At 49.9% G+C, this 26,706-nt stretch overlaps 1 protein-coding gene across 4 annotated transcripts in view; it reads right to left on the reverse strand.

Moving 5' to 3' along the window:
• The window catches only part of DISC1 (DISC1 scaffold protein), a 261,582-nt gene that overhangs the window by 140,736 nt on the left and 94,140 nt on the right, over window positions 1-26,706 (reverse strand). For 3 of the 4 annotated variants that reach the window (XM_053913325.2, XM_071219437.1, XM_053913323.2), the window contains exons 7-8: window positions 16,417-16,471; window positions 12,022-12,124 (exon numbers count right to left, since the gene is read on the reverse strand). In XM_053913325.2, the coding sequence (XP_053769300.1) occupies window positions 12,022-12,124; window positions 16,417-16,471 (158 nt within the window). Of the gene's footprint in view, window positions 1-12,021; window positions 12,125-16,416; window positions 16,472-25,769; window positions 26,219-26,706 lie in introns of those variants that run through there. The other variant, XM_053913324.2, reaches the window with a different exon arrangement.

Here is a 26,706-nt window from a genome sequence, read left to right on the forward strand (position 1 = left end):
AAAGTATGATTGCACCTGCTTCCTCAGTGGCTGCAAGAATAAACATGAAATTCTCGAAAGCACTGAGCAAAATATATGGCGCTCTGAATGTAGCAAAGTCACAGGATACAAAGTCAACATGCAAAAATCAATTGCATTTCGAAGTATCAGCAGCAAACAATTGGAAGGCAAATTTTATCACATACATGAAATATTTTAAAAGTCAAAATAGCTACGGATAAAGCATAAAGAAACATGCGTAAGATGTCTACACAGAAAGCCATTTTTAAAACTCAAGGGAAATTAAAGAAAACAAATAATTAGAAAGATATACTATATATGCATACATTGGAAAATTGAATATCATTCAGATTTCCATTTTCCTCCAATGGGTCTATTGATTCAATACAATTCTAATCAAAGTCTCACGTGGGTCTTTTGTAGAAATTGACAAGCTTATTCTAAAATGTAAAAGAAAACACAACCACCTAGTTGGACCAAAACAATTCTTGAAAGGTAGAACAAAGTAAGAGGACGTACACTACATGAACTCGAGCTAACACCGAAGCTGTAGCACATCAAGACAGAATGGGACCAACATACAGACAGACAGACGACCAGGTCGATGGACTAGAACAGACGGCCGGAAGTAGACCACACTCGCACGGTTGGCTGGTTTCCACCCCAAGTGCCAAAGCAAGTCAGTGAGGAGGAGAGAGCATTTTCAACAGATGGCACTGGAACACGAGCTCCCTGAATAGGGAAAACCTCAACCTCACTCAAACTACACACAAAATTTAATTAGAGATAGATCAGACCTACCTGTAGAAGCAAAAGCTATAAAGCTTCTAGAAGAAAATATAGTAGCATCTCTTTCTGACTTGGGAGTAGGCAAAAATTTTGGATTTTTGAAAATCCAAAATCCTACTAGAAAAAACACTAGCTAGAAAAGACAAAAATTCATAAATGGACTTTGTCAAAATTTAGAAACCTCCATCCACAGAAAACAAAATACCATTAAGAAAATGAATAAGCAAGGCCCAGGCTGGGAGAAAACACCCACGATACATCTATCTGGCAAAGGACTTGAACCCTGCAACTCAATCATTAAAACAGAAACGACCCTGTTGGAAAATGGGCAGAGGACTTCACAGGCACTTTACAAAGTGAGACATCCAAATGGCTGGCAGGCACATGAAAAAGTGTCGGTGATCAGTAGCCACCAGAAAAATGCCAATTAATGTTGCAGAGTCCACCACCAAACCGTTCCAGTGGCTCACATCACTAGACGAGACTCAGCTTGGCAAGGATGTGGAATGCCCAGAATTCTCGGCCACAGTGGGAGTGTAAAATGGTGCAACCAGTTTCTCGCGAAGGTAAACACACACCTACCCTTTGATCCGTCGATTCCACGTCTCTGCCACGCACTGACCCAGGAGAAATGAGAACGCAATCAAAAAGTGCGCTCGGTGTTCACAGTGGCTTTACTCATGGCAGCCCCAAACTGGAAAAGCCCACGTGTCCAGCAAGACGAGAATACGCACACACAGTGAGAGGTCCACTCTGCGGAAGGGCGCTCCGCGAGAATAAGGTACCAACTCGTCACATGCGCTGTGACGTGGAACTATCTTTAAAAAAGACACAAAAGATGCGCCCCACACGATTCCACGGATACAAGCTGGTACCTTTTTCTCACTGAGCACTCTGAACAGGCAAAACTAATACATGACAGAAGCTACCAGAACGGAGCTGTCCGGGGGGAGGGAGAGGGGCGTGTGGCGACTGGGAAGGGGCGCAGGGTGAGGTTTCTGGGGTGATGGAAATACCACCATGTGGTTGCTGATACCCCAGGTGTAAAAATTCACAGAACTAGACACTCAAGACCTGTGTGTCCCACCGAAAGCAAACCACACCGCTACAAACGGGGGAAACACAAGACTGAGCAATGGTGGGCGGGCTTACAGTTGTTCGTGTGGAAAAGGATACAATGCCTAACAAAGAACAGCACCAGGATAAACCGTCGTGTGGATTCACGACGGCAAACCTACTTCCGCCTCACACTGCATATTGGGAAACATTCAAACAGGAAAATTGTAGCACATGTTAGTAAGTACATCACACTAATGAGTGCTCCGTGGGAGTTTGTTACAGCCATAATCACAGGAAGAGCCACAAGCCTTTTCTCCTTGAAGCCTCGCCACAACCCTGGGGGGGAGGTGATGCCCCACGGTACCTACTCTAACATGCACTTTTCTTAAGCACGGGCCCATCTCTGATCTGGGGGTGTGTCTTACAGCCGCTGTTAGCTGGGGGCGGTCCGGACGAATGTGTTACTGCGTGACTGTTGTTCCCGGTGGCCTGGCTGACCGTACACACCGTTTAAGGGCCCCTTCAGTCCCGGGTGCTACTGAAAACCTTCTGTGGACGAGAACTTATAACATCGGGAAAACACAATCACTTAAAACCTGAAGACCAGTGTCAGGGCCTTGGCAGAAAAGCCCACAGAAAACAGCAGCTTGTTCATGGAGGGAAAATACAGCGGGTGTCACCAATAGCTTCGCTGTTACAAAGGGGGGGGGGTCACATGGAAAAACAGGAGCCTCAACTATTCGGAGTTGAAACACGTTTCAGAACTCAAGCTCTGAATATGAAGACTTTTTAGGGGAACTTTAACCCATCCGTTTTCTTTATCTTTTCCTTCTTAAAGAGCAATGCATGCTTTTTAAAACAGTCTACGTACATCTAAAAGGACTATTTCAGTAAGTATAAAATAAAAAGTCCAAGCCGCAGCGAGGACTGTATCATTGTTTGATCGAAAGCAACTTTTTTCTTAGCGGTATGTAAAGTAACAGTGGTGCATTTTATGTTCCCTGAAGCACACGTCGCTACCTGTACAGTCGAGAAGACTGGAATCTAGAGAACTGAGTATCTTGCTGAGGCTTACGTAGTAATAAAATACAGGGCGAGTTTCCAACTCAAACATAACTCCTCTGAAGTCCTAAACCGTGCTGTTTACTTCTTCATTATTCTTCTTATTTAATAGGCTCTTTTCGATCTGATACAAATATGGGAGAGGTTACAAATGTCTTCCCACTTCAAAGGCACTCTGGACACGCAGCACGTATCACTTCTGTCCCTGACAACCCCAGTGTCCAATCCCACGGTTACACAAATACCCTTTGAGACTCTATTTATTGTCCATCACGTCATGGAAAAACACAGAACAGAGCAAGGCAAAGCCCTGCTTCCCAGGAGGTTGCCGTTAAATAAAGGGGGCAAGATTATTGCAATGAATTGGCACATGGGCACTAGCAGAGCTCAGAGAAGTTGTTCCGGAAGGGGAGGTGGAGGCAGGTTCCATGAGGGAAGAATGCAAGGGTTCCAACAGAGACCTGGGCAACCTGTCTTCTGCAGACAGGAGGAAGCAGGCGGCTGCGGCGGAGCCCACAGCGACAAGGAGCGGGTCCTGACGCCAGAGGGCCCCAGCGGCCAAGCTGGTGGATTTGGACCCGCTGAGGAAAAGCAAAGTCCCTACAAGGAAGGTGGACAGGACTTCACAAGCTTTGCGTCACAACAGAAACACGACGAAAATGTTTCCCGGATCCGTGATTTCTACGCTGAACAATGACCAAGTTAGGGCTGTTGTGGGGGGAGCCCCAATGGAGCTACCCACCCTTCTTTCGGGGGGCCCACTGCAGGTGTGACTGCCTCCAGGAGGTGTGGACAGGAGCATCCTGTCCTGCCTTCCAATGTCTCTTCTTGGCCGGGCTCAGGGAGCCTCAGCCTTTCTGTTGGACCCCGTTCCCAAGCAGGAGATTTAACAAACAGTGGGGGGGGCACCAACTGTGCCCCCCGAGACACCAGGCAAAGTCCACCACAGTGTGCAACCTCCTCCTGAGACTGGTTCAGGCAGAAAAGGCCTCGCAAACAAACTGGAGGGGACCAGGAACAGCGCGGGCTTGTGCAGAAGGGTTGCCGGAGACAGTCCCAAGGGTGGCACGTCACCAGCCCTGGAGCCCAGGCCCTCAATCATACATGAGAGATCGTTAATTAAATCCTGAGTCCCCTCCTGCAGCCTAGGGAATATGGCTTGGGAAATGCATAGTGACAGACGCGGAAGTGTTATACATGCAGAATGAGTTGAATTCCCAAAAAGACGGTTCATATCAAAACGCAAGTCGTGACAAAATGCTACACTGCCCTCGGTTAATATTTCATATGCAGTCTGGCCTCAGTTCCAAACCCACGAGGTAAGCCTCGCTAATGGCTGAAACTGGCCAAGAGCTCCGTGATGACAATTCGGAAAAGTATAAACGTTGGTCCCTGAAGAGAGTCCCATCAGTGACCCGGTGATCCCAATCTCTGTCGCTCTAATGGGCCCTTTCCAAAGTGCCACAGAGGGATTGCTATGGAGACGGATGGCCTGCCTGTGCCACTGCGCTACACAGGTACCTACCGACTCCCAGCGAGGGGAGTGGGCCTGGGCGTTCACTCAGGGCTTTTTTAAAGCACCTGTCAAAATATTTTATGCTATAAATGACACAATTAAAAACCTCTAGGCACACGCTGAAGTTGAAGCTGCTTTTACCCATGCTGTTGTTTCTAACTTTATCCTCAGCCTCTGAGTTTAAATATTTACTCTCTCACACACACACACACACACACATTCTCTCTGTCTTCCTGGCATTGAAGGTCACTTATGGAGGCCATTACTTGGCAGCCTGATGTTACAGGCTACAGGCTCTCATTATACGAATTGTCTCATCCAGTCTTCACAGCAAGCCAGGAAGAGGGTCTTCTCAGGATTCTCCTTGGCTTCCAGATGAGGCAACTGAGACCCAGAAGGTGACCAGCCCAAGGTTACAAAGTTCTGGAGATCCCGCATGAGGTCACTGAACTCGAACGTGGTTCTTCCAAACTCGCGTTAGGTGCTCACTGCACCAAATGCAGCTCAATAAGTGACCTGGCCAAGTGGCCACAAGTCACCCATAGCACGAGGGAACACAAGGGGACTAGGGGGGAGTCCCATGCTCAGGTGGCCTGTTTCCCCCGTCAGTACGCAGGGCTCACTGTGCCTTCACCTAGAGGGACGCCACACTCACAGTTCTCGCCTAGGACAAAAGACGTTCCCATTTGCAATGATCCTCCTAAAAGTATCTACTTGTACCTACCCACATCCGAGCTACACTTCTTTACTGGGGGAAAAAAATGAAGTCAGTACTGAAAATCATCAAACCCCATAAATAATAATAGAGTCCCACATCTTTTTCTGGCATGACACCAGACCTTTTGAGGCACACCAAGCTCAAGGCCATGTGGTTAGACGAGACGGCACCCTCTTCGTTCAGCGACTCCCCTCAGCTGTGTCCAGGTGCCTTCTGGGAGCTGGGTGAGCTGAACCAAAGCAACAAGTGAACACCAGCCACTGCCCACCTTTGCCCCCACACCCGTCTCTCCATGGAGCCTCCTCAGAACTGGAGTTTACCATTTTCTATCTGTTTTATTTTCTGCTTCCAGTCACTGTGATTTCCTGACAGTGGCCAGCATTTTCTGTGGACAGAGCCCCATGGCTGGTAGACTGTCACTCATTTCACAAAGAAGATAAGGGGAAATTACGCTGGGAAACACAGGATTACACGTGAATCTTGGTCTGCTTCTAACAGCCTGAGAAAATGTGGTGCCCGGTGAGACGGAATACACAAACACAAGCGGCCCAGTCACAGACGGAAATGGGACTCTGACCACAATCGCTAACAACCTCTCAGGAAGCCAAACGCACGCATCTGCGATAACCAGTCCAGGAAGCCAGCCTGGCCTGGCCTCACAGGAAGCCAGGCCGCTGTCTCCAGGAACAACTCAGGACGCTAAACACCGCTTCTGTAACAATTGGTCAAAATGGCCATGACTGACGAACAACTGACAGCTTCCCTAATTTTTGTCTCTGCTTCCAGCTTAGGACCAACCAGAGAAAGCCAGACATGTTCCCCATCCAATCTCATTGGATGCTCTAATTAGCTGCTTCCTGCTTCCCCGGGCCCAGCAGCCTCCAATCGGCACACCTGGAAGCTTCCTTTTGTCCACTGCACAGCTTCCTCACTCCTCTGCCTGCCTTTGAGTCTCTGCCAAAACGCAAGTGATGGCGGCTGATTCCCCCGCTATCAAGGGCTCAACAGTACCAGCCTCTGCTCCTTCTCATTGGGTGGGACTTCATTTATCTCTGCATGGGACAGACATCGTCTTTGAAAAAAGTCTTTACTGAGCCTCTCATCTCCTCTAGCCATTGACCTAAATCGCGGACTTTTTTAGAGAGAAGGAAACGCTCTGTGCTTATCTATGAAATCTAGTTTATTTCTAGAATTTTCTTAGTTCTCCCAAAATTCTAAGCTAAGAAAGGAGACTTCGGGCTGCCATTTAGACACATATGTCTGCAACTAATGCATTTTAGATGGAGATCATTTTTATTCCCTATAAAGGGAAAGCCAAATTGGATAGAGCCATCTTTTTAAAAAATTGACTTGGAGCACTAGCGACATCCTGACAATGCTATTTAAGAATAAATGATTAAATAAACAAAATGAAAAGACAACCCACCGAATGGAACAAGACAGTTGCCGGCGATCCATCTGATAAGGGATCACTATCCAAACTACATAAAGAACTTGTGCAACCTAACACAAAAAAATCCAATTAAAAAATAGGCAGAGGACCTGAATAGGCTGTCCTGCCAAAAAGGCATACAGATAGCCAATAAGACATAAGTAAACACACTCCACATCACTGATCATCAGAGAAATGCAAACTAAAAAAAAAAAACAGTAAGATATCACCTCACTCCTCCTAGAACAGCTACCACCAATAAATCAGCAAACGGCAAGTGTCGGCGAAGACGTGGAGAGAAGGGAGCCCTTGTGCCCTATTGGTGGAAATGCAGACTGGTGCAGCCACTGAGGAAAACAGTATGGAGTTTCCTCAAAACACTGACCCAGCAATTCTGCTCCTGGGTAGTTATCTACAGAAATCCAAAACACTGATCTGAAAAGATAAGTGCGACCCCATGTTCATCGCAGCATTACTTACAATAGCCAAGGGGAGGAAGCGACCCAGGCGCTCATCGACAGGTGAGGCGATAAAGACTCTGCAGTGAATACACGCAATGGAGTGTTACTTGGCCAGAAAAAGAATGAAATCTTACAATGCACAACGTATGGATGCACCTAGAGGGGGTCGTGCTAAGTGAAATGAGTCAGATAGAGGAAGACAAACACCGTATGATTTCACTTGTATGTGGCATCTAAAGAACAAAATAAACGAACAAACAGAACGGAAAGAGTCTCCTAGATGCAGAGAACAGACTGATGGTTGCCACATGGGAGGAGGCGTGGGGGCTGGGTGGAAAAGGTGAAGGCGTTAAGAAGTACAGATTGGCAGTTACAAAATAGGCACAAGGGTGGAAACTACAGCACAGGAAGCATCGTCAGTAACACTGTCGTGACTAAGTGTGGGGCCAGGCGGGTACCGCACTTGTCGGGAGGGTCACTGTATAAACTATGTAAATGCCTAACTACTGCGCTGTGCACCTGAAACTAATATAACACTGGACGTCAACTGTAATTGAAAAACAAAAAAGAATAAGTGACTACCTGAACTGGTTATTATTTTTTGAAAACAGGTAAGAGAAGGCAGGTGGGAAAGAAAATACACCACCTGAGGGGGTCCCCAGACTGAGGGACACCCAAAGGGGGCATGGAAATAACAAGTTCTGGGGATCAGCCATCAATAATGCGGCTCCTTTTTTATTTTTTAAATTATTTTATTGTTCAATTACAGTTGTCTGCATTTCAATTTCCTTTTTAAAAAAAAATTACTCTTACTGCCTGTCTCCTGTGTGCCAGGCATTAGGCAAAGCCCAAGAAAAGCACAGCAGGGTGAGTCAACAGATGGGCCGGAGCACTGCCGGCAGGTGACTCAGGTGGCATGGGGCTGGAGCCAGAAATGCAGGCACCTGGTCAGCATCAGCGATCTCAGAGACCAGGCACCGGTCCCTGACCCTACGGGAGTGGAAAGGGCCGGAGCGCGGCCAGCCCCATGCCGGACCAGCGCTGTGCTACCTGTCAGGCTGCAGAGCACAGGCGGAGGAAGAGCCCCAGGGCAGGGCCTGGGGGCCTGTCCAGCACTGCATCTCAGCAGCAGTGCCGACCCAGAGTCCAAGGCAGAATCCAAGGCAGAAGGCCAGGGGCAGGCAGGAAGAATGCTTGTTGCTGAGTCATAAACGTGGGTTATCACCCCATAAATATGCTCCGTTTCTTGGCGGGAAAGGTCCTGGGAACAGGAGGAGGGGTGAGGAGTGACTGTGCAGCTGTGACTGAGCTCAGACCCAAGCGCTCATGGCTGGAGGCCGATCAGTTGTGGGGCAGGACCTAGGACAGCTCCAGAGGAGCGAGGCCCATACTTCCCATGTTGACACCTTAGCCACAGAACCCTTGTCAGCCGCACACCCACCACACACACTCTAGAAGGTTCTGAGCCCATCCCCTCACTCTGCTCCCTGGGGGCCAACAGCTTAGTGAGGCCCAATGCAGTCAAGGCCTGCGACGGGGGTAGAGCTCTCAGTGAGGGCAGCGAAGGGGGAAAGGGCCCTTGCCCAGGCTCGGTTCCCTGCCACACAGCACCTTGTGAGACCTTTACTCTCACTTCGTTTCCAGGCAGCCAGTTCAACAAGGTGGGCCCGGGGCAGCCTTCTGTGGAAAGACGCCTCTCGACCTTGACCCAGAAAAATCCATGGCAGCCCTAGGCCTCAGGGAGACACACTTCTCCTCCTTGGCTCATCTCACTGGGTGGGATCCAGCCATGACAGCGGGCAGCCCTCCAAGGCTAAGGTTAGCAAATGGCCTGCGGGAAGGACTCGGCAGGACTCTGCCTTTGAACTCAGCCCCGAAAACCAGGCGGACGAAGGCATCCTCACCATCAAGGAGTAGTCCATCCTAGTTCAGTGGGCAGGAGGCTGCACAGTCAGGTGGGGCCAAAGCCACCTTTTTGTAAGGGAGGTAGATGCTACCATGGCCCTTTTGTGACAAGTTCATTAGCCAGAAACCTCCAGCAGTAAGAGACAGCAGGCCAGGGGTCACCTCCTGGCCAGATCTCCTCCCACTCATTTTGGAAACTGAGTCCTAACAAGGCATGGTGGCTGCTGTCCTATTTGCTCCCACTCTCAGGTCACTTGGTCTGGGGACATCAGCTGCCATGACATGAGCAACCCTATGGCAGGGCCAGGGGAGGGAGCCTGGAAGATGACCACAGCCCTGCCCCCACGCCATGACCTCAACCTCACGAGACAGAGCTGGAGCTACCCCCCGACCGACGCTGCTTCTGGACCCCTCACCCTCAGGAACCGTGTGAAATAACACGTGTTTGTTGTTTCCAGGTACGTTTGGGGGGAACTGACCCCACGATAACAGAGACGCAGGCCTGTTTCTGCGCCGAGGCCTTCAGAAATAAGAAACTTCCATTTCCTGGGTCTTGGGACACTCTTAGAACTTAGCAGCTGTGCTATGAGGAAGCCAAGCTGGGACAGTGTGGCTCCCAGGGGCGGGAACCAACAGACTGACCAACCTGCCAGCCATACGCGCACATGACCTTGGAAGTGGATTCTCCAGCCCCAGTTGAGCCACCCAAGCTGTCCCTGCCCAGCTGCACATTCATGGACAAAACAAATGACTAGTGGTATTTTAAGTCACTGAGTCTTGAGGCTGGTCTGCTATGCAGCAATCAATAATGTGAACAGATTCTGGTGTCTGAGAGTGAAGTGCTGCTAGAACAAACCCCTTCAATCCGAGGCACTGGCACTGGGACCAGGTCGAAGCTGAACAGGCCTCTGTGAAGGCTGGAAGGGAAGCAAGAAAAATGCCACTGGGAGCTGGACGAAAGAGGGCCCAAGTAACGCGGTGACAGTGTGGAAACATAGACAACTGAGGTCGTTGAAAGAAGAGTTCTTGATGAGTTCATCACGTAGCCAGAGAGATTCCAGGCAGAATACAGACGTGCCCACTGGCTTGTGGTCACTGCCTATGATAAAATGCAAGGGAACAGAGGGGAATGAAGAACACTGTGTTCCATATGAAGAAGATAGGACTTGCTCAGTTTGAAAATAAAGCTATTTCTTGTTCTTAGTCTTCAGACAGCCAATGACTCTCGAATTAAGGAAAGGCCTCGTTCCATTGACGAAATCCAGGATGGGGGGAGGGGAGAATGAATTGTAGAAACTTTCAGACAGACAGACAGACAGACAACAGGCTCTGTACACAGTCTCAAGGGCATCCTTGAAGATCTTCTCCACTCACTGGGGCTTCTAAGAATGCCAAGGACATGGCCTTCAGCGTTCACAAGATAGCCCAAGATGGAGAAAAGGCTCCCCTTGGGGAGGCTTGTCCTTGTGGCTTCCATCTAATGGAGTGAGACTTTGCCGTCCCATAGGTACTAATGCAGTCCCTCCCTGCTGTGGGGCAGGCTCAAAAGGAAACGGAAATCACATTATATGCAGAAGCTGCAGGAGAGTGATGACCGCCCTGCCGCCAATCCCACCCCTGGGGATTTAGCCATTGACTGGAAGGCCCATCACCAAGGGCCTGCGGAGAAATCCGGAAATAGGGAGGTCCAGAGGTGAGCTCCCAGTCCAGTTACCTCGGGACTCCCCGATATCCCCCACTGATGGAAGAACTAAACGGAAAACCCAGGCCCCACACCCAATACGCCAGCCTAGAAATTTTTCCTGCGGCTCTGAAAAGAGATTATTCACATTTGAGAGAGGGCTATTTCTGCTGCCTGGATGATGTACCTCCTCCCTTGGGCTTAATGGAGACACAGCCACCTGTATTCCCAGGAAAGATGTATTGATGGAGGAAGGCAAAGCCCTAACTCAGAGGCAAGACTGTGTTCACGCTCCTTTTTTCTCTCTCCGCAAATGAGGCCATAATTCCAAGTAAATGGCATGAGAAGCTGTTAAGAGCCAAGCCCCCCGTTCCCTTTTCGACGTTCTCCTGGTTGTAAATAATCCGCACGGCTGCGCCAGGAGCTCAAGTGCTCGTCAGCTGCCGACATTACTTGTTTAATGATCTGAAGAGCAGAAGCTGCCAATTATTGTATTGCTTCTTAAAATGCCATTTAAAACCCATACATGTAATTATTATACCTTTTCGCTAAGTTTTTATGATTCTTCTGAAGCCAATGAGCTGTGGGTTCATTCAATCTATAAAACTCAGATGTACTTGAGGATGTCATCACACAGCTGGGTGACACCTGCACGTGTCACCCCTGGACTCTTGCCGTGATCTGCCACCTCTTAGTAACTGAGTGACCTCAGCCCGAGGGCACAGCCCAGGGCCTCAGTCTCCCCCTCTGCCCCTTGAGATCCCCGATCTGTCTCTCTCCCACCAAGCTAATGTAGCTGTTGTGCAAATAAAATAAAACAACACAGCAGAATGTTTAAAAGTGCTGTCCAAATGACAGGGTGAGACGCTATTTTCAGAAACTCCTGTTTTCAACCTCCCAATGAATGCAGTGATGTACCCCTTAATAACTACCAAAGGGAGGAGGGATTACAATCCCTTGAGAATCTCCAAAAAGCCATGATGTACGACCAGATTGTTAGACTGGGTGCCTCCTCGTCTGGCGTTATCGCTCCTCCCCCTACAGGAAGGGGTCCATCTCATCCAATCATTCTCACTGAGCATCTGTAGGTACGTAATGCTACAGAGACACCGGCTAGCGCGATGGTGCGCACACAGCACGCCTAGTCTGGCAGTCTTCGAGGAACAGAAGTGGAATTCCAGAAGAGGGCCCCTTCTCAAATGTGCACAGGTATATTTAAAAGCCTCACCCATCCCTTTATAGGGAGACCATGGGTGTTAGTGAGACTCCCGAGAAAAGCTCTGCAGTGCGTGCGTGTGACGTCAGTCACAGGCAGGATGTCCGTCAGGGACAGAACACGGACGGTGGTGGTCAGCAGCCCACTTCAACTGCTTCGATGTCCCCTCTATTGCCAGTTACCTGATACGGCGAGCATTTTGGCTTCGAGCAGTACGGGTAGCTGGGCTTCAATTTCGTTAACCTTCTTCCTGAGGGTGCTGCACAGCCTCTCCGTCCTGCACACCTGGAGGGAGAGAAACAGCCGTGCATCAGCGTGGTGGAATCAGAAGGCGACGGAGCAGCCCCGTCAGAGATTTCTGGGTTTATAAATACTTAAAGGGATGATACAGAGTAACTGGAGGAGAGTTCTTAAACAGCAAGCAATGCAGGAAGGAAGGGAGAGGGGAGGGAGGGGCGCAACAAAGCAAGCACTGGCGTATCTCAAGCATCAGGTCCTATACTTTCCAGGACACCCACACACAGAACTAATAACGTCACCACTCTGCCCACCCTTCCTCAGGGCCTTTGCACTTACTCCTCCCTTCTGAAATACTTTTGCCCCAGGTGGCTCAGCCTACTCACACCCCTCAGGGCTCTGCTCCCACAACCCCTGGGAAGAAAGGCCTGGCTGATTACCTACATAAAGCGACACCCTGCCCTGGCAGGGTAGCTCAGTTCGTTGGAGCGTCGTCCCATACACCACAAGGTCTCAGGTTTGATTCCTGGTCAGGGCACATGCCTAGGTTGCAGGTTCAATCCCCAGGGCACGTATGGGAGGCAACAGATCAATGTTTCTCTCTGACATTGATGTTTCTTTCTCTCTACCCCCCTCCCTAATATTAATTTAACCAAATCATATCCTCAGGCAAGGATGCAAAAAAAAACAGACCCCCTCCCTCCCCTCCTGCCTTTACTCTGCTTCATGTTTTTCCATTGCTCCCTCTCCAGCTGACACGTTATTTGTTCTTATTCCTTTTTTATTGCTCTTGTCTCTGTCTGCTGGGGCACAAGCTCCATGTGAGCAGGGACTCTGTCCTGTGTTGGCACGCAGGAGACAGTAGGTAAAGGGGCACAGCCTTGAGACGAAGGGCAGCGTGGGGGGCTCAACAGAGCCCCGGGAGACGCTGTCTGGTGGAACTTGGAGGGCAGGTACATGCTGGAGAGTCAGACTTGAAAAACAGACAAGTAGATCTCAGCGAGATTTGCAGGTTTTTATCATTTATTTTTCCAGGACACTCCAAATACTTTGCACATTTTTCTTTGCTTTTTTAAAAACAACAAGCATTTTAAATCTCAGTTTCTTTTTTCCAAATGTCTTAGGTTATCTTTTATTTTGTTTGAAACCAAAACATCACAAATTTTTCTTTTCTGTTTCAGACAAAAACTTCGTGTCCAATTCGTGTCAGATTAATGAGCTCCTTGGAAAAACGTCCACTTCAACCAAAGCACGCAGCACAGTTGCATAATAACTATGGGACAGGACGTTCGAGGGTGACCCACAAAGGATGCTCCCCAGCAGCATCCCTCTTTCCTTGCTGAAAATACAAGATTCCATTCAACGCCTAAAATTAACCCATGTTGGTTCACAGAGCCCAGAGAAAATATAAAATTTAATTTTCCCAGGAGAACCTAGATCTTGCTGGATACCATCACCTTGACACGTTCAGCTTATCTGAGACTGAAATTGAGATTGTTCTTAGACACAAAGCAGAGCTCGCCATCCGGCCTGAAACGTCCCACCACCTCTCCCGCGGCCTGGAACAGGGTCTTCTCCGGCCAGCAGCTGTACGTGCCCAAACCTCTTCATGAAGCGCTCTCTCTAGATGGCGGCCACAGCGTGTGGCCACTGCGACAGAGCCGCACCGGCAGACTGGAGCACCCACACGTCCGGAGTGCCTGCGGTCCTGGGGCTTGTCGGGGTGCCAGAACTGGGAGTTAAACGGGAGATGCCCCAGTCAGCGTCCCGCCAGAGCAGAGCCTCAGGCCAGCCTCCACGCCCGATGACTGCCACACCCCCTTCCCTGCAGCTAACGAAGTCATCGAAGTCTGGGGACATTTCTGTTCACTCCACAACACCAGCCACCATCCTTCTGTCTCATCCAGGGATGTCCGATACTTCTGATTTCAGTTAACAGTACCTGTTCATCACAATGGGCCCGTTTCCCCTTGCTGGAGCAAATCTATCCTTCAGGCTGTCCCTATGAATAAGAAACAAGCTCTCTGAACCTTTTTCAATTGGAAGCACCTTCTTCCAGGCACTGCTGGATATAATCTAATAGCTACCGTTCTCCAGATATCCCGTTTATTTCCAACTAGTTCTTCCATCACGTTTACCCCTTAATTACTTTTGATTTGGGTAACCCATAAGCGTAGAAGAAACGCAGTGAGTGGAGGGAACATTCTATCCCCCTCGGAGAGAGGAATCAAAAGAATGTCAGCTCTATGACCCTAATCCCTTAAGTCAAGAAAACACTGCGAAGCTATGACTTCTACCTCCAGGTCGCCAGCCCGTCAAGTCCAAAGCAGAAAGAGAGTTATTTTGTGTGACTGGGTAGTTTTGTTTCAATTCTCTGTAGACTAATAATGCCCCTCATCACACACATATTTGCCCGCATACACACCCACCTGTATACATACACACACGCCCCAGAAAATGTGCGTCTCCTTTTTATTTGCAAACAAAATTGGACCCCCAGGAACTCATTATCGATGGAGCTTTTACGTTCACATTTTAAAATCTTAGACGTGAGTTCCTTAACCGTACGGAAAAGCAAGGGAATTAGAGGTTTTGCGAGTGCTTTAGAGAAGCTGTGCACACAGAACTGACCATGTCCTGCGTTGGGGCGAACCCAGCAGCTTTAATGGGAGGCGGAGGTCATCCCCAAGTCCCAGAATCGAGTGCGCATGTGTGCGTGTGTGCGCACAATGAGTCGAACGAAACACACACGCACAAACACCATCTGTGTTATAGAACGGTGACACCTGCACCCTCACTGCTGAGACCCAGACGCGTGCACACTGCTCACAGTGACGAGGAATTCCCACCGAGAGCCCTCCCACGCTTCACGTCTACACAGAAGTCAGAGTGGACCGGTACAGGGCCCATAGTCACTGCTGGAAACACGGGGGTGGGGGGTGCTCCTCCACCTGCCCATCCCTGCCTCCCTGGGCTCCTCCGGGAGACAGGGCGGGGATACGAGAGGGCGGGCGACCTCCTGAGACTGTGTAGGCGGGAGTTGGGGTCTGCTCTCCAAGGCCTCTGCTCCTGCTTCACAAGACAAAACCAGTAAAGCCAGTCCTAAGGGCTGGCCCCGTGGGGGCGGGGAGGGCTCAGCCCCACCCAGCGGGGGAGCCTGAGAGGAAAGCCCTTTACCAGGTTGTGGCTGGGGACTCAGGTGGGCCCCTCCAGCCCTTCTCTGGGCTGACATTCCTGGGATCTTCTCCTTCAGGATCCGGGGCCCTGGGCCCAATGCCGTTGTGTGGACAAGACTGACCCTAACGGGAGGCTCTCCTCATGAGAGCTCATCAAATTGCCGCAGTGTGGTGTGACTTTCAGCAAAACCGTTTAATGCCATTTTCAGAAATGGATTAGACACAGAAACTGGGAGAAGGGCTGGAGTAGCCGTGGCGACTTTTGCCAACAACTCAGCCCCAAGCTCGACTTAGCTGTGTGTCCCACGAGACCCCTGGCAGGTCCTCCTGGTCTCCTTCCCTGGGCACCGACAGCAAGGGCAATTTCCTTCCAGGCCAGAGGACTCTCGTCTGCTTCATTCTCTGCTCAGAAACCTGTTCTTTTTACCCTGTGACCATCTTATAACCATCCCTGGCTCCCAGACCCAACGCAAATAGCCCATGATTCACACCCTGCTCTCCCTCCACCCCATGTTCAGGGACAGCTCCAGAGAGTAACTGCTCCTCCTTCACAGTCTGTCGATCACTCGGCCGGGTATACCCATCTCTAGAGGGAAGGGCTCTGCTCTGTAAACTGTGGTCATCCTAGCCAACCAGGACACAACTATGTAACTGGGTTGACTGTGCTTTCCTAGGGCGTGGTGAAGATCTGTCCTATTTCTACACAGACCGAGCCCGATGTGGAGTGTAAATGGCAGGTGAAATAGGCAAAATGACTCTGAACTCAATCTGAAAACTTCTATAAAACACCACCTGCTACTCCACTTCTGGATGTTGCTGAGGAGCCTCAACCCCGCCCTCCTGGAAGGAAAAGTACTGATTTCCCATGACATTCCCATCCCAACAGGCTTGCTGAGCAAAGGCATTTATTTGACTGTGCACAGCAGCAATCACTAACGGCTCCCTCTGAAGCAGAGGCCACGCCATCGATTCCCGCAGGACCACGAGCCAGGCCCTGCCCCCAGGAGCCGCCCGGGCCCTGGCCCTCTGGCTCGGCGCTTGGCTGCAGAATGAATGGCTTTGCAAAGTCTGAGTTCCTTCCAGGACCTACACGTCTCTGAGCCAAACGCGCAATGAAGTCAGTAGAAAACTTGAGAGATTTCTTTAGAAAATGGGTGTACTTACCTTCGCAGTGATCTCTTTAAGTGACAGGGTGAGAGGTTTTATCCGTTCCTGGAGGCTGGAAGAATTAGAGAGAGGACATTGGCCTTGTTGGTATCACAGTTCAATCCCACCCCACACAAGAACCCTGGGGAACACTGGACCTGCGTCAGTCCAGTGGCTGAAGAACAGCAGGAAAGACGATGCCACACTGGCTGCTCTTGACTGTGGAGTTGATATGCTGCCGGGAAGCAGACTGTCCCCCTAACTGGGCTCCACTTAGGCTAGTGTTAAAGCCTGTTATCGCTTCCACAGGGCACATCTACTGATAGGGTGAAGGAATGACCCGGATGTGCTCCTGGCAACAGAGGTCAAGTCGACATTCCTGTCACTACCTTCCAAAAACGACAGTCTACACTGGACGGCGTTTGGCAGTCAGGCAGTCAACTTGATCTCTTGGGGCAGGTACACTGTGCCGTCCACACATTCGTGCGGAGCGCCTCCTGCGCGAGCAGTGAGGTGGAACACGCCGGGGGCACGCGTGTTCACGTGTAAAGCACACCTAAGACGGAGTTCCCTCCTCTTCAGGCTTCCCCTGCCTCTTCCTCCCCTTAGCACTAGCCACCCAGACATAGCCACTCATCCGTGTAACTTCTCTCCCCCACCCCCTTGGAAAGTAAGTTCCGCAAGTGCAGTGACTGTCTGTTGTGTTCATTCCTGGGTCCTCGGTGCTTAAGACAGTTCCTGGAGCCCAGAAGGAGAACTCGGTCAGTAACTGCAGAAGGAATGAGGAAATGAAACGGACTCTGATGGTTTTCTCAGCCTAATGGAGAAGAGTACATGCAGATCACCACATAGAATATAAGGCAAGACGCAAACATCACGCTTAGGGAAACAGACACCCAGTGCCAGGCTCAAACTGCTAGGTAACAACTGTCACAGGGAGAACATGGTCCCTGGGTGGGCGATGGAGACTATAACTTGTGCAGTGATTTAGAAACTAGGGGGCTGGTAGGAAAGCTACTGGAAAGAACTGGGCCTCAAAGGAAGGAGGAGGAAGAATGAAACTTCCGGGAGGTCACGAACCCAGCTGGACCAAATGGCTCACAGTCAACAGTGAGTGACATGGTGAAAAGGGGGGTGACGACTTCTCATAGAGAGGGGGTCAGGAAGGACAGGAGGGGCATAATGGTTACTTATTTGGGAAAATAAATGGGGAAAAGCTAATGGTTGTTCAACCTCAGGGGGCGATAAATGAGATTTTGAGTATTATCCATTGTGTTTGGAGTATTTACCATTAAAATCACTTTTAAAGGCACACCAAGGACAGTCCATAGTCAGCACTGAAGGATTTCTGAGTTTTATCCCATGGTAATGGGAAATCATCTCATTTTGGAGCAGGAGAGCAACAGGTAGAAATGGGTTTTTCTGGAAAATTAAGTGGGTGGCACTGAGACATGAGTTGGAGGGGGAAGCTCTGATGTGACAAGCCAGCAGGCACCTTCAGCCAAAACCGACAGTGAGGTCCCAGGGCCAGCAGAGAGTGGAGGACGTCAGGGAGGGAAGGGCGGACTGGACCTCCGACTGCCTGGTGCTGCAGAGCAGCGAGGGCATCTGATCTGGGGCGGTCATTCATCTGTCCACCCACAGGCAGACTGACTCCTCCAGTTTCTATGGAGCACCTAGTAAGTTAGGAACGTGGGGCCGAAGACATGGTTCTTGCCTTCCACAGCTGCCCAACGGGAGCTCAAACTGGAAAAGAAGTTACAGGTGCTAGAGGAGTGGTGGTCGCTTGGTCAAATGGACCAAGGGGAGGTCAGGTGTTCTGGGGTAAGTATCGGTCGGGGCGGGGGGGGGGGGGGGGAGGGGGGGGGGCAGCGGTCAGCCTGCGGCAGGATTGCAAAGGACAGATTGCTCTTCATCGACGGTAAGAACTGGCTTTGAATACCATCGCCTCCACCAGTCTGTGACTTCTGAGCACAAGCAACCTCGTTGCAACTGCAAATCCCCCGGAACTCTAACCAGCGTCACCCACTGCACACCTGCATCCTACAGAGGGAGGCGTCCCCGTGCAGCTGAGGTCAGCCTGATGCAGGAGGGGAGAGCTGAGGAACAGCAGGGCACGTGGCAGCAGAGTTTCCTGAAACCAGGAGTCACAAAGTGACAAAAATCCATGCGCTCAACTGGGACGGGGGGACAGCACATGGAATCCTACCCGGAGAATCCCAGACACCGGGTGGATGGAGACTAGACCTTCCTAAGGGAGGTGAGTCTGAGGGGCTGTGAACAGGGAGCTCGGGAGCAGGCCACGCCCCTGCAGACGCTGGGGAGGGAAGGGCAGACGTGCCAGGGACTGGCCTGCCTGGTGCCTTACCGGGCCACTGCCATATGTTCTCCAGACCCATGGCAATCTGTCCAACCAGCAACCTCAGCGAACGGTTCACCACAAAATTGATCCCATATGAGCATTTCATAGTCTCTTATAAATAGTTGCTCCCAGCCACACACAAAGACGAGTTCAGCCGTTAACAGTTAAGATAGATGGGTAGTGGGGTCCACTCACTGACCCTAGAAACTGATCAGCTGACCAGCTCGGCTGAGGCCCTTCTGCGGAAGGAAAATCAGCCTGCTCTCCAAGACCCATGTTTCAGCAGCGATGCGGCGACGCAGGTAATTGAATGCGTTGTTTTATATGTGATCTGATTTATATCTAATTGATTTAATTTATGTCACATTACTTTTTGCAGCAGAATTACCTGTCTCATTATGTTTTGCTCGGGCTAATATTAACACAGTTGTGTCCCTGGAGCAGACAGGGAATGAGGTGGGGAGGGGGGCGGGGGTTGGTGGAGAACAATAAGGATACTTTACACACCATGCTAGTGGTTTTCAAGCTATTTTTAGTAGTAGAACTCTTTTAAACAGAATTTTACCCAGTACTGTATTGTATACCATAGGTAACAGGGGATCTCTTCTGGGTGAGGTGGGGCATCTGACCCAAGGCAAAACGGTGTCACAGGGACCCCAAACCCTCCATGCTACCTCCAACACACTGGGGCCCCTGAACAGGACTCCAGGAGCAGAAATACAACTTGAAAACCACCAAATCAGATGAGTTGAATGTTCGTAAAAAAAGAGTCCCATGTGTTTTGATGATTAAAACTAATCCCTGGGTTTCTTTCAAGTTTTCGTGACTGTTATGACAAATAAGAACTGTCGCCCAGATCAAATTACATTGTGCCCTAGAAACGCACAAACTGTCTCCACAATTGAGCAGATAATGTTTTAACATGCACACCAGGCCTAATTACTCAAATGAGAATCTTCGTTCAAAGCAGCCTCCCTGGGAATAACAGTGTCAAACATTTATTGAGTGTGTACCAGGCATGCTTCTGTGTTCCTTACACAAGCTAGAGTTTTAAATTCTCCTAACTAGGAATTTCTAGAGTTTGAGACAAGAAAACTCAGTCAAAGAGGGATCTAAGCCACTTCCCCAGGTTACCCGGCTGGTGAACGGGTCAGTGGCCACCAGGCAGGCCCTCTGGCTGGCTGGTCGCCAAACACAAAACCAGCCCACCCCTCCCGGAAGCCATGTCCTTACATGGCACACACAGTCGGTGTCCACAATGAGTTTTAGAATTTTATTTTAGAACCGTGTAAAACGTTCACTGTCATAAATACCATCGTTTGTAAATGCACATTCTTCTTCACTCACCGACCGATGTTAAAATCACATGAACAAATTCACCCTCAACAAACGGAGCCTCGGGCAGGCTGAGACACGTGATGAGAAGGGGCCACAGAGAAAGCACATGGGAGAGAGGTGGGCCTGGGCTGGCGCTGCGTCCCTGCCAGCTCTTTTCTCTATGTCGGTGGCCTCAGAACGGGACCTTATGCGGACATGATGGCTTTATAGAAGTATCCAGTTAAAGCGAGGTTATTGGATGGGCCCTCCTCCAGGCTGGCTGGAGCCAGAGGGCCACTGAGGGGAGTGCAGGACCAGTGACGGAACTCAGAGTGTCACGCTAACAGAAACGCCACGCTGCACCAGGTGTCTATTTGGTTAGAGAACCCCATGCCCCGTCAAACAGCGACTCACTACTGCCTGCTCCCCGTTTCTCCAGAAGCTGTCACTTCGGGAGGCACAACTCCAAAGCCTTATGACGATTGTGAATCCATACCCTCTCTCAGCGACACTTCCAATGCCACCATCGATCCAAGCATTAGAGGCACGGCCCTGACCCTGCATACCTGGCCCTCCTTACTCTCGGATGAAGCGTCTGTGGGGCCAAAGACACATTCCCACCCAGAGCAGGTCCGAGCAGCTGAGACCAGAGTGCCTCCCAAACAGCTGGGAGCCTGCCTCCTGCCAGGGCCTCGTCTTAGGCCAGCCCTCCGAGGGTGGGCTGCACAGCCGTGAGCAGACCCCCAGGCCCAAGCAGGGCCCCAGTGGTAGCTGTTTTGGAGGTGTGGATATTTCTCAGATGAGCAAGCCAGGTGTCCACATGTAAAACCCAGCAGGTGCAGGGCAGACCCAGGACAGGAAGACAAGGTCCTCAGTTCAGCTGGTCCTCCGGGCCACACATGTAAGCGGGCCTGGGGGGAGCACGTTCTGTCTAAGCCTTCAAGAAACTCCCCTCACCTGGTATGTTATGCTTCTGCTGCTTGTTACACTTCCTCCTGCCACCACTCCCCCAGCCACCAACGCCCTCGACATCAGACTGACGCCAGGATGCCAGCCACGCACCAGCTCCCAGAACGAGCAAGCCTTCGCAGATCACACGGCCTCTGCCGAATGAGAGTGTTAATGACACTGGGAGAAGGCCACCGCCAGCCCACTAACTCTCGGTAAGACTTCAAACAAGTCACTTTCTGTGGCGGCTCGGCTTCCTCACCTGCACAGTGAGCAAGGTGGACCGGCTTATTGCTAAGACCCTTCCAGTCCTACATCCAAGATTCTTTCATTGATAGTGACTTATCTGTAGAGGTGTGGAGAATCTAAAAAACACACAGGTTCTAGAAAGTGCCAGGTGACGTCAGTGACTGGGGCAGAAATGTAGACCGATCGCTGTCCTTTTTACTAAGCAACGTGAGTTCTTCCACCCGCAGAACCGAGTTGTGCAGAGCGTCTGCCGTCTGCAGGCAGCTGCTTCGGGCCTGTGTATGCATGGCCTTATGCTAGAGTCCTATTTTAGGGGGGGAAAACAACTATGGAAAAATTTAAAAATATCAATTTTGCCTCCAAACAGCCTTCTCCTTGCCCTCCCTCCAGCCCAATTCCATCCCGTGTCTTGTTCAGTAAGAATAAGTTTAAGAATGAGAGACTGTTGCTGAAGCAAAGTAGACATGACGTAAAGGGCAAAATGACAGCTCCCCTAGCAGAGGCGCCACTTGGGTCTCGAATTAAAAGGGAAAATACAAGAGTATGTTGACATTAACAACGTTGCCAATTACTGCTCACTCCTCTAACCCTCTGTCGGGGGCAAGTGGTTCAGAAAGTGACAGTAAAGACAGCTTTAGGAAATGCAGGATTTTATCTCCTTGGCCTTTTTCCTTCCTTGGACCCTTCTGTCCTCACAGCTGATAATGTCACATGTCAGCAGTGGGACACCCGTGGGGCAGAGACGACAGAAATGCCGAGAATTCCTCCAGGCTTCAGACGATCGAGTACAGGCACGATAGGGCACAGGTACTCAGCAAGAGCGAACCATTCCACGTGTCGGCGAAAGCCCTCGGGCTGCAAAGCTGAGACACTGACTCTTGGGACAGACGGAGCTCCGGCACCTCCGCCGGTCATCCTCACCACCTTGGCCCAGCACGGGATCTCTATCCTGTTCAGGGGCAGGACCAGAGCCTCACACACACACACACACACACACACACACACACACACACACACACGTTAGTCACACGGCTAGTTCATCTTTGGGGGATCTGTGAGAGAACGAAGTATAATGACTTAGTAACTCATTCATACAAATAACCACACACGTATTAGAGTAAGAAAATATGTTACAGTAATCCAAAGCACGAGAACTGATAACTAGCGTAAAGGAAATGTATTTGACATCTTCCTCTGGCCCAATCAAAGGAGATGAAATCAAAGAACCAAAGCAAAATGGTCCAGAGAGCCACTGAGACTTTCAGTCCTTGATCTTTTCTCTGGATACATCCCATTACTGACGCAAAGCCCCACTGGGTCCTGCTCTGCAGTTCAGGGCGCGGGGCATGCGACACTCCCTCACTCTGCAGGCTACGCAATGAAGTCCAACCTCTCCACCCAACTCAGCAAACTGCGCCCGACGTGTCCTATTTTATAAGACCACAAACTCTTTTTATTTATTTTTTTCTTTTATTGGTTCTAACAAGAAGGGAAGGGAGGGAGAGAAACATTGACTGGCGGCCTCTCGCACCAGCCTGGACCAAGGACCGAACCCGTAACCCAGGCATGAGCCCCACCAGGAATCGAACCAGTGACCTTTCAGTTTGCAGGACAGCGCCCAACCCACTGAGCCCCACTGGCCGGGGCACAAACTCTTTTTAATTAAATACATCCATGTAATTCCTGTTAGTATTCCTAAAAATGAGAGCAAGAAAGAAAGTGGACAAAGAGGCTTCCTGGGGCCAAGGGGCCGCTGTGACGATCCTGGGCAGAGAAAGAGCGCCAGATGCTGAAGTCTCGGGATCCGCAGAATTTCCCACGCTTGCCGATAGCCAGAGCACGCAGGCTTATGTACACACGTGTGTACACACGTACATGCACACACATGCACACGCACACCAGCTCCCACCCCGCCGGGAACCTCCGCCTGACATGCCGGTCACAGCGGGACCTAGTCTGGTCCCATCTCACAGCGCAGCTTCGCCCTCCTCGCATTAACTCGGAGCAGGGACCATCCCAGGACTCCCGGTATTCATCCAGCCACACCTCCCCACGGCCTCTCACATCGTTTCTTTCCAAACAGCAACTGGGACTCCTGGGCCAGAAACACTCTGACTCGCAGACATTCATTCTACAAGCGATTTCACTTATCTAATGAGGCAGAAAGGAGAGCAGGAGTCACAAATACGCCTTAAGTTCAGATCGTAACTCCTCCCCTTTCCTCCCCTTCGCCCCGCTTCTTCAAGGAGGCCCTTCTGCATACAATAAGAAATCAATTACTGGTCTCTTATTTTTAAAGGCTGGTAACCAAGTGGGCTCCACGCTTTCAACTACTGCCATGACCAAATGTACTTCAACATTCAAACAAGACTTCAGTTCTCGGGCTCTGCAGTGTTTTTCCCACAAACTCCTGCGACTTCAAAGCGGCAAATGCTGTAACCCAAGGGGGCTGGGCTCCCGTGTCTGGATTTATTCTATTAAGTGATCCAAAGGCAACTTCAGATTTCCTAGTTCTGACGACTTAGTAAGTCATGCCCCATTGCTGCCTGGGTGTTTAAGAAATACCCTGAACTGCCTGCATTTCCGTTTAATACTAATTTTTTTTTAATGTATGCTGTTCCTCCTAAATTTCTAAGCATGTGTGCTTTCTATAACTATGAAGTTTGTCCAAAAGATTTTACTTTCCACTTTGGGTTAATTATGCTTTTCTGAATCATCTTTAATTACCTGCCATCTGGCTAAGAACGGGCAGCGCACAGCGAAAGCAGACAGAAACCGCTTCCACCTTACGTTTCCCTCAGGCGCTTCCCAAATCTGCTGACAGAGCGATAGATCAGTCGGCTTCCCAAAACCGGGAAATGTCATCAATTTCATTTCCCAAAATGTTTCAGTGGGTAAAGATTTACACATTCTATTGGATCAAGGTTGCAAAAATAGGCCACCGGTGAACAAGATGAACGAACAGCAGGAAAAAATCCACGTGGCTAAACAAGTAACTGAACGAGGAATTCAAACACCAATATCAGCATGGCTCAAAGAGGAAGCTGAGGAAATTTGCCAAAAAGGAAGTGCAAGGAAGTAAGGAGGGTGGCAGGCCAGGGGAACACCTTCGCCAGAACAACCCCCACATATCCAGCACAGGGCCCTCCGCAAGGACCTAGAAGCAACCTGAGGTTCTGGCTGGGTAGGAATCCGCACAGGCGAGATGACTCACCCATTAGCATCTTGAAAAGGGTGTTCTGCACAACCGAATCCCCGGCGAGCAATGGGTGGGCACATTTCCAACCTGGGGCCGTTCCCTGAATCCCTTGAAAAGGGCCCCGTGAGCAGAACTGACCTACCTCCTGCTGGACGCGCCTTCACCCTGAGCTCAAGGTGTGAGGAGCTATTCGTCTGGCGTGTTAAATTAACGTCTGAGAAGTTAAAAGTAAGAACAGTAACACAATCTACAAACAGCAAACGTCCTTGGGATACGTCAGGATCTGAACATTTGATGAAAGGGAAGAGAGTGTTGTAGAAGACGCCCAAATTGCAAGGAAATTCAGTAGAGAACACTTCTCAAGGTGATGATAATGGAAAATAAAAACTGAAATGGACCGGAAGGAAAACTTCTGAAATTGGCCGCATGCCCTCGCGTACGCCGAGAGCTGACCGGCGGCCACGGTATTAGAACCAGCTACAACCGTATGATGATTATCACCGCCCATCTTTAGAGTCCACGGGGCTCTGGCTGAAAATAACTAACCTGATACCTAAGTTACGACAGAGGAATGGGCGAGTCTACAAACCACAAGCCTCCCAAGAAGAACTACCTAAATAATAAAAATTATTATTGGTGTAATAATAATTTATAAACCCATGTTGTAAACTCATTGAAGAAAACAAAACACAGCAAATTTATAAAATATTAAAATACGTTATTTAAAAATACACAGCCATTCTTTCACCCTCATTTGTTCTGGTTTTTTTTAATCATAGTAAATTTACCCTAAGAAAAAATAAAGCTTGTTTTTTTTTAATCTGTAAGTAAGATGAGATTCTTTGCTTTTATTTCTTCAATACTCTCAACAAAAAACAGAAGTCAGCGTCCTGCTGTCTTGGGGTGAGTGGCATCTGTCCCAAAACAGGTGGGAGCTTCAAACTTCTTCCTTCTTTTCCAGCCCCTTCTTTCCTTTTCCAAGTTGTGGTTTGGTCAACTTTTCTCTTTGCCTGTAATGATGATTTTCCAAAGGGAAAGGGGGATGCGAGAGTGAGTCGAGTTCCAAACGAGGCTCAGTAGCTGCAGCGCGAGGTGCAGTCCCGGTCCGCACGCTAGTGGCACGCTAGTCATCAGCAACGACGCATTTAGAAAAGGAAGAACTTGGGCACCAGGCCCCTGGAGGGCCAGAGCTGGCCCAAGGAACTTTGCGGGGGAACCGATTTGGGGCTATTAGGAACAGCATTACTGTTTTTTTTTTTAAGCAGTCTTATTTTAACCTCTTCCACAAAATCTGAAAATGCAAAATATCCTAAATCCAGAAGGGACCTGGAGCACCATGCAGTCCCAACTTCATTTCATCAGCAGAACTTCCAGTTCCCGTGGGACCAGGCCACGCTCCTTCACGGTCCCCTCCGCCCACACCCTGCCGGTGGACCCCCGGCGGACCGCTCTGACTCGAACTAGGTGCCTGCTGGGGAGACCCGTTGGCTCTGTCCTCTCGGGTGACAGCAGGCGATCTTGCATGTTACTGAACTGAGTAGAATCAGAAGCGGCTTCTCCCCAGACAGCACCCTGAGTCCATAGCTGCCCTCTAGCAGAAATCTTTGTGGAGTACGGTAAGAAGAATTGTGATGCCGCGTAGTCTGTTCCCCAGATTTTTGTCACAATACTAGTCCTGGCAACCTGTCTTCATAAGACTTCAAGATTTTCCTGTTTCGCAATGTGTCTGCATCTCTCCATCTGGCCTAAGAAGACATTATTCTCATTAAAAAAAAAAAAAAAAAAAGACAGCTATTGATGCATAGAAGATGCATTCTGCACGGGGCACCTATGGATACGTGTCCCAGGTCAGCATTTTCGAAAAGCTATCCAATACCTCACGGCAAAAACTAAGTTAATGGGATTGTATACGATTAGTTAAAAACACAGACCAATCCCACAGACTCCACGTCGTCTTCTTTCAAACGCTCCATTTCTCAGAGTCCATAGCCCACCAGCTTGGAAAAGACGTGTCTCCTTTCTCACACGGAAAACCCACATAACGATGGTGGTTTTTCCCATTGGGAACAAACAGTGGCGGTGACCAGCACCATGTTTCATCGCCCTACGGGGGAGAAAGGAAGCTGGCCCATCAGAACCTGCACCCACCCACCTCACACAGCCCCAGGGCAGGGAGGGGCTCCACACACACCCCCGAACCCCATCAGGCCACTCAGGACCCTGTGGGTTCCTG

Source organism: Desmodus rotundus, chromosome 10 (assembly GCF_022682495.2).
Source record: "Desmodus rotundus isolate HL8 chromosome 10, HLdesRot8A.1, whole genome shotgun sequence".
Classification (NCBI taxonomy): domain Eukaryota; kingdom Metazoa; phylum Chordata; class Mammalia; order Chiroptera; family Phyllostomidae; genus Desmodus; species Desmodus rotundus.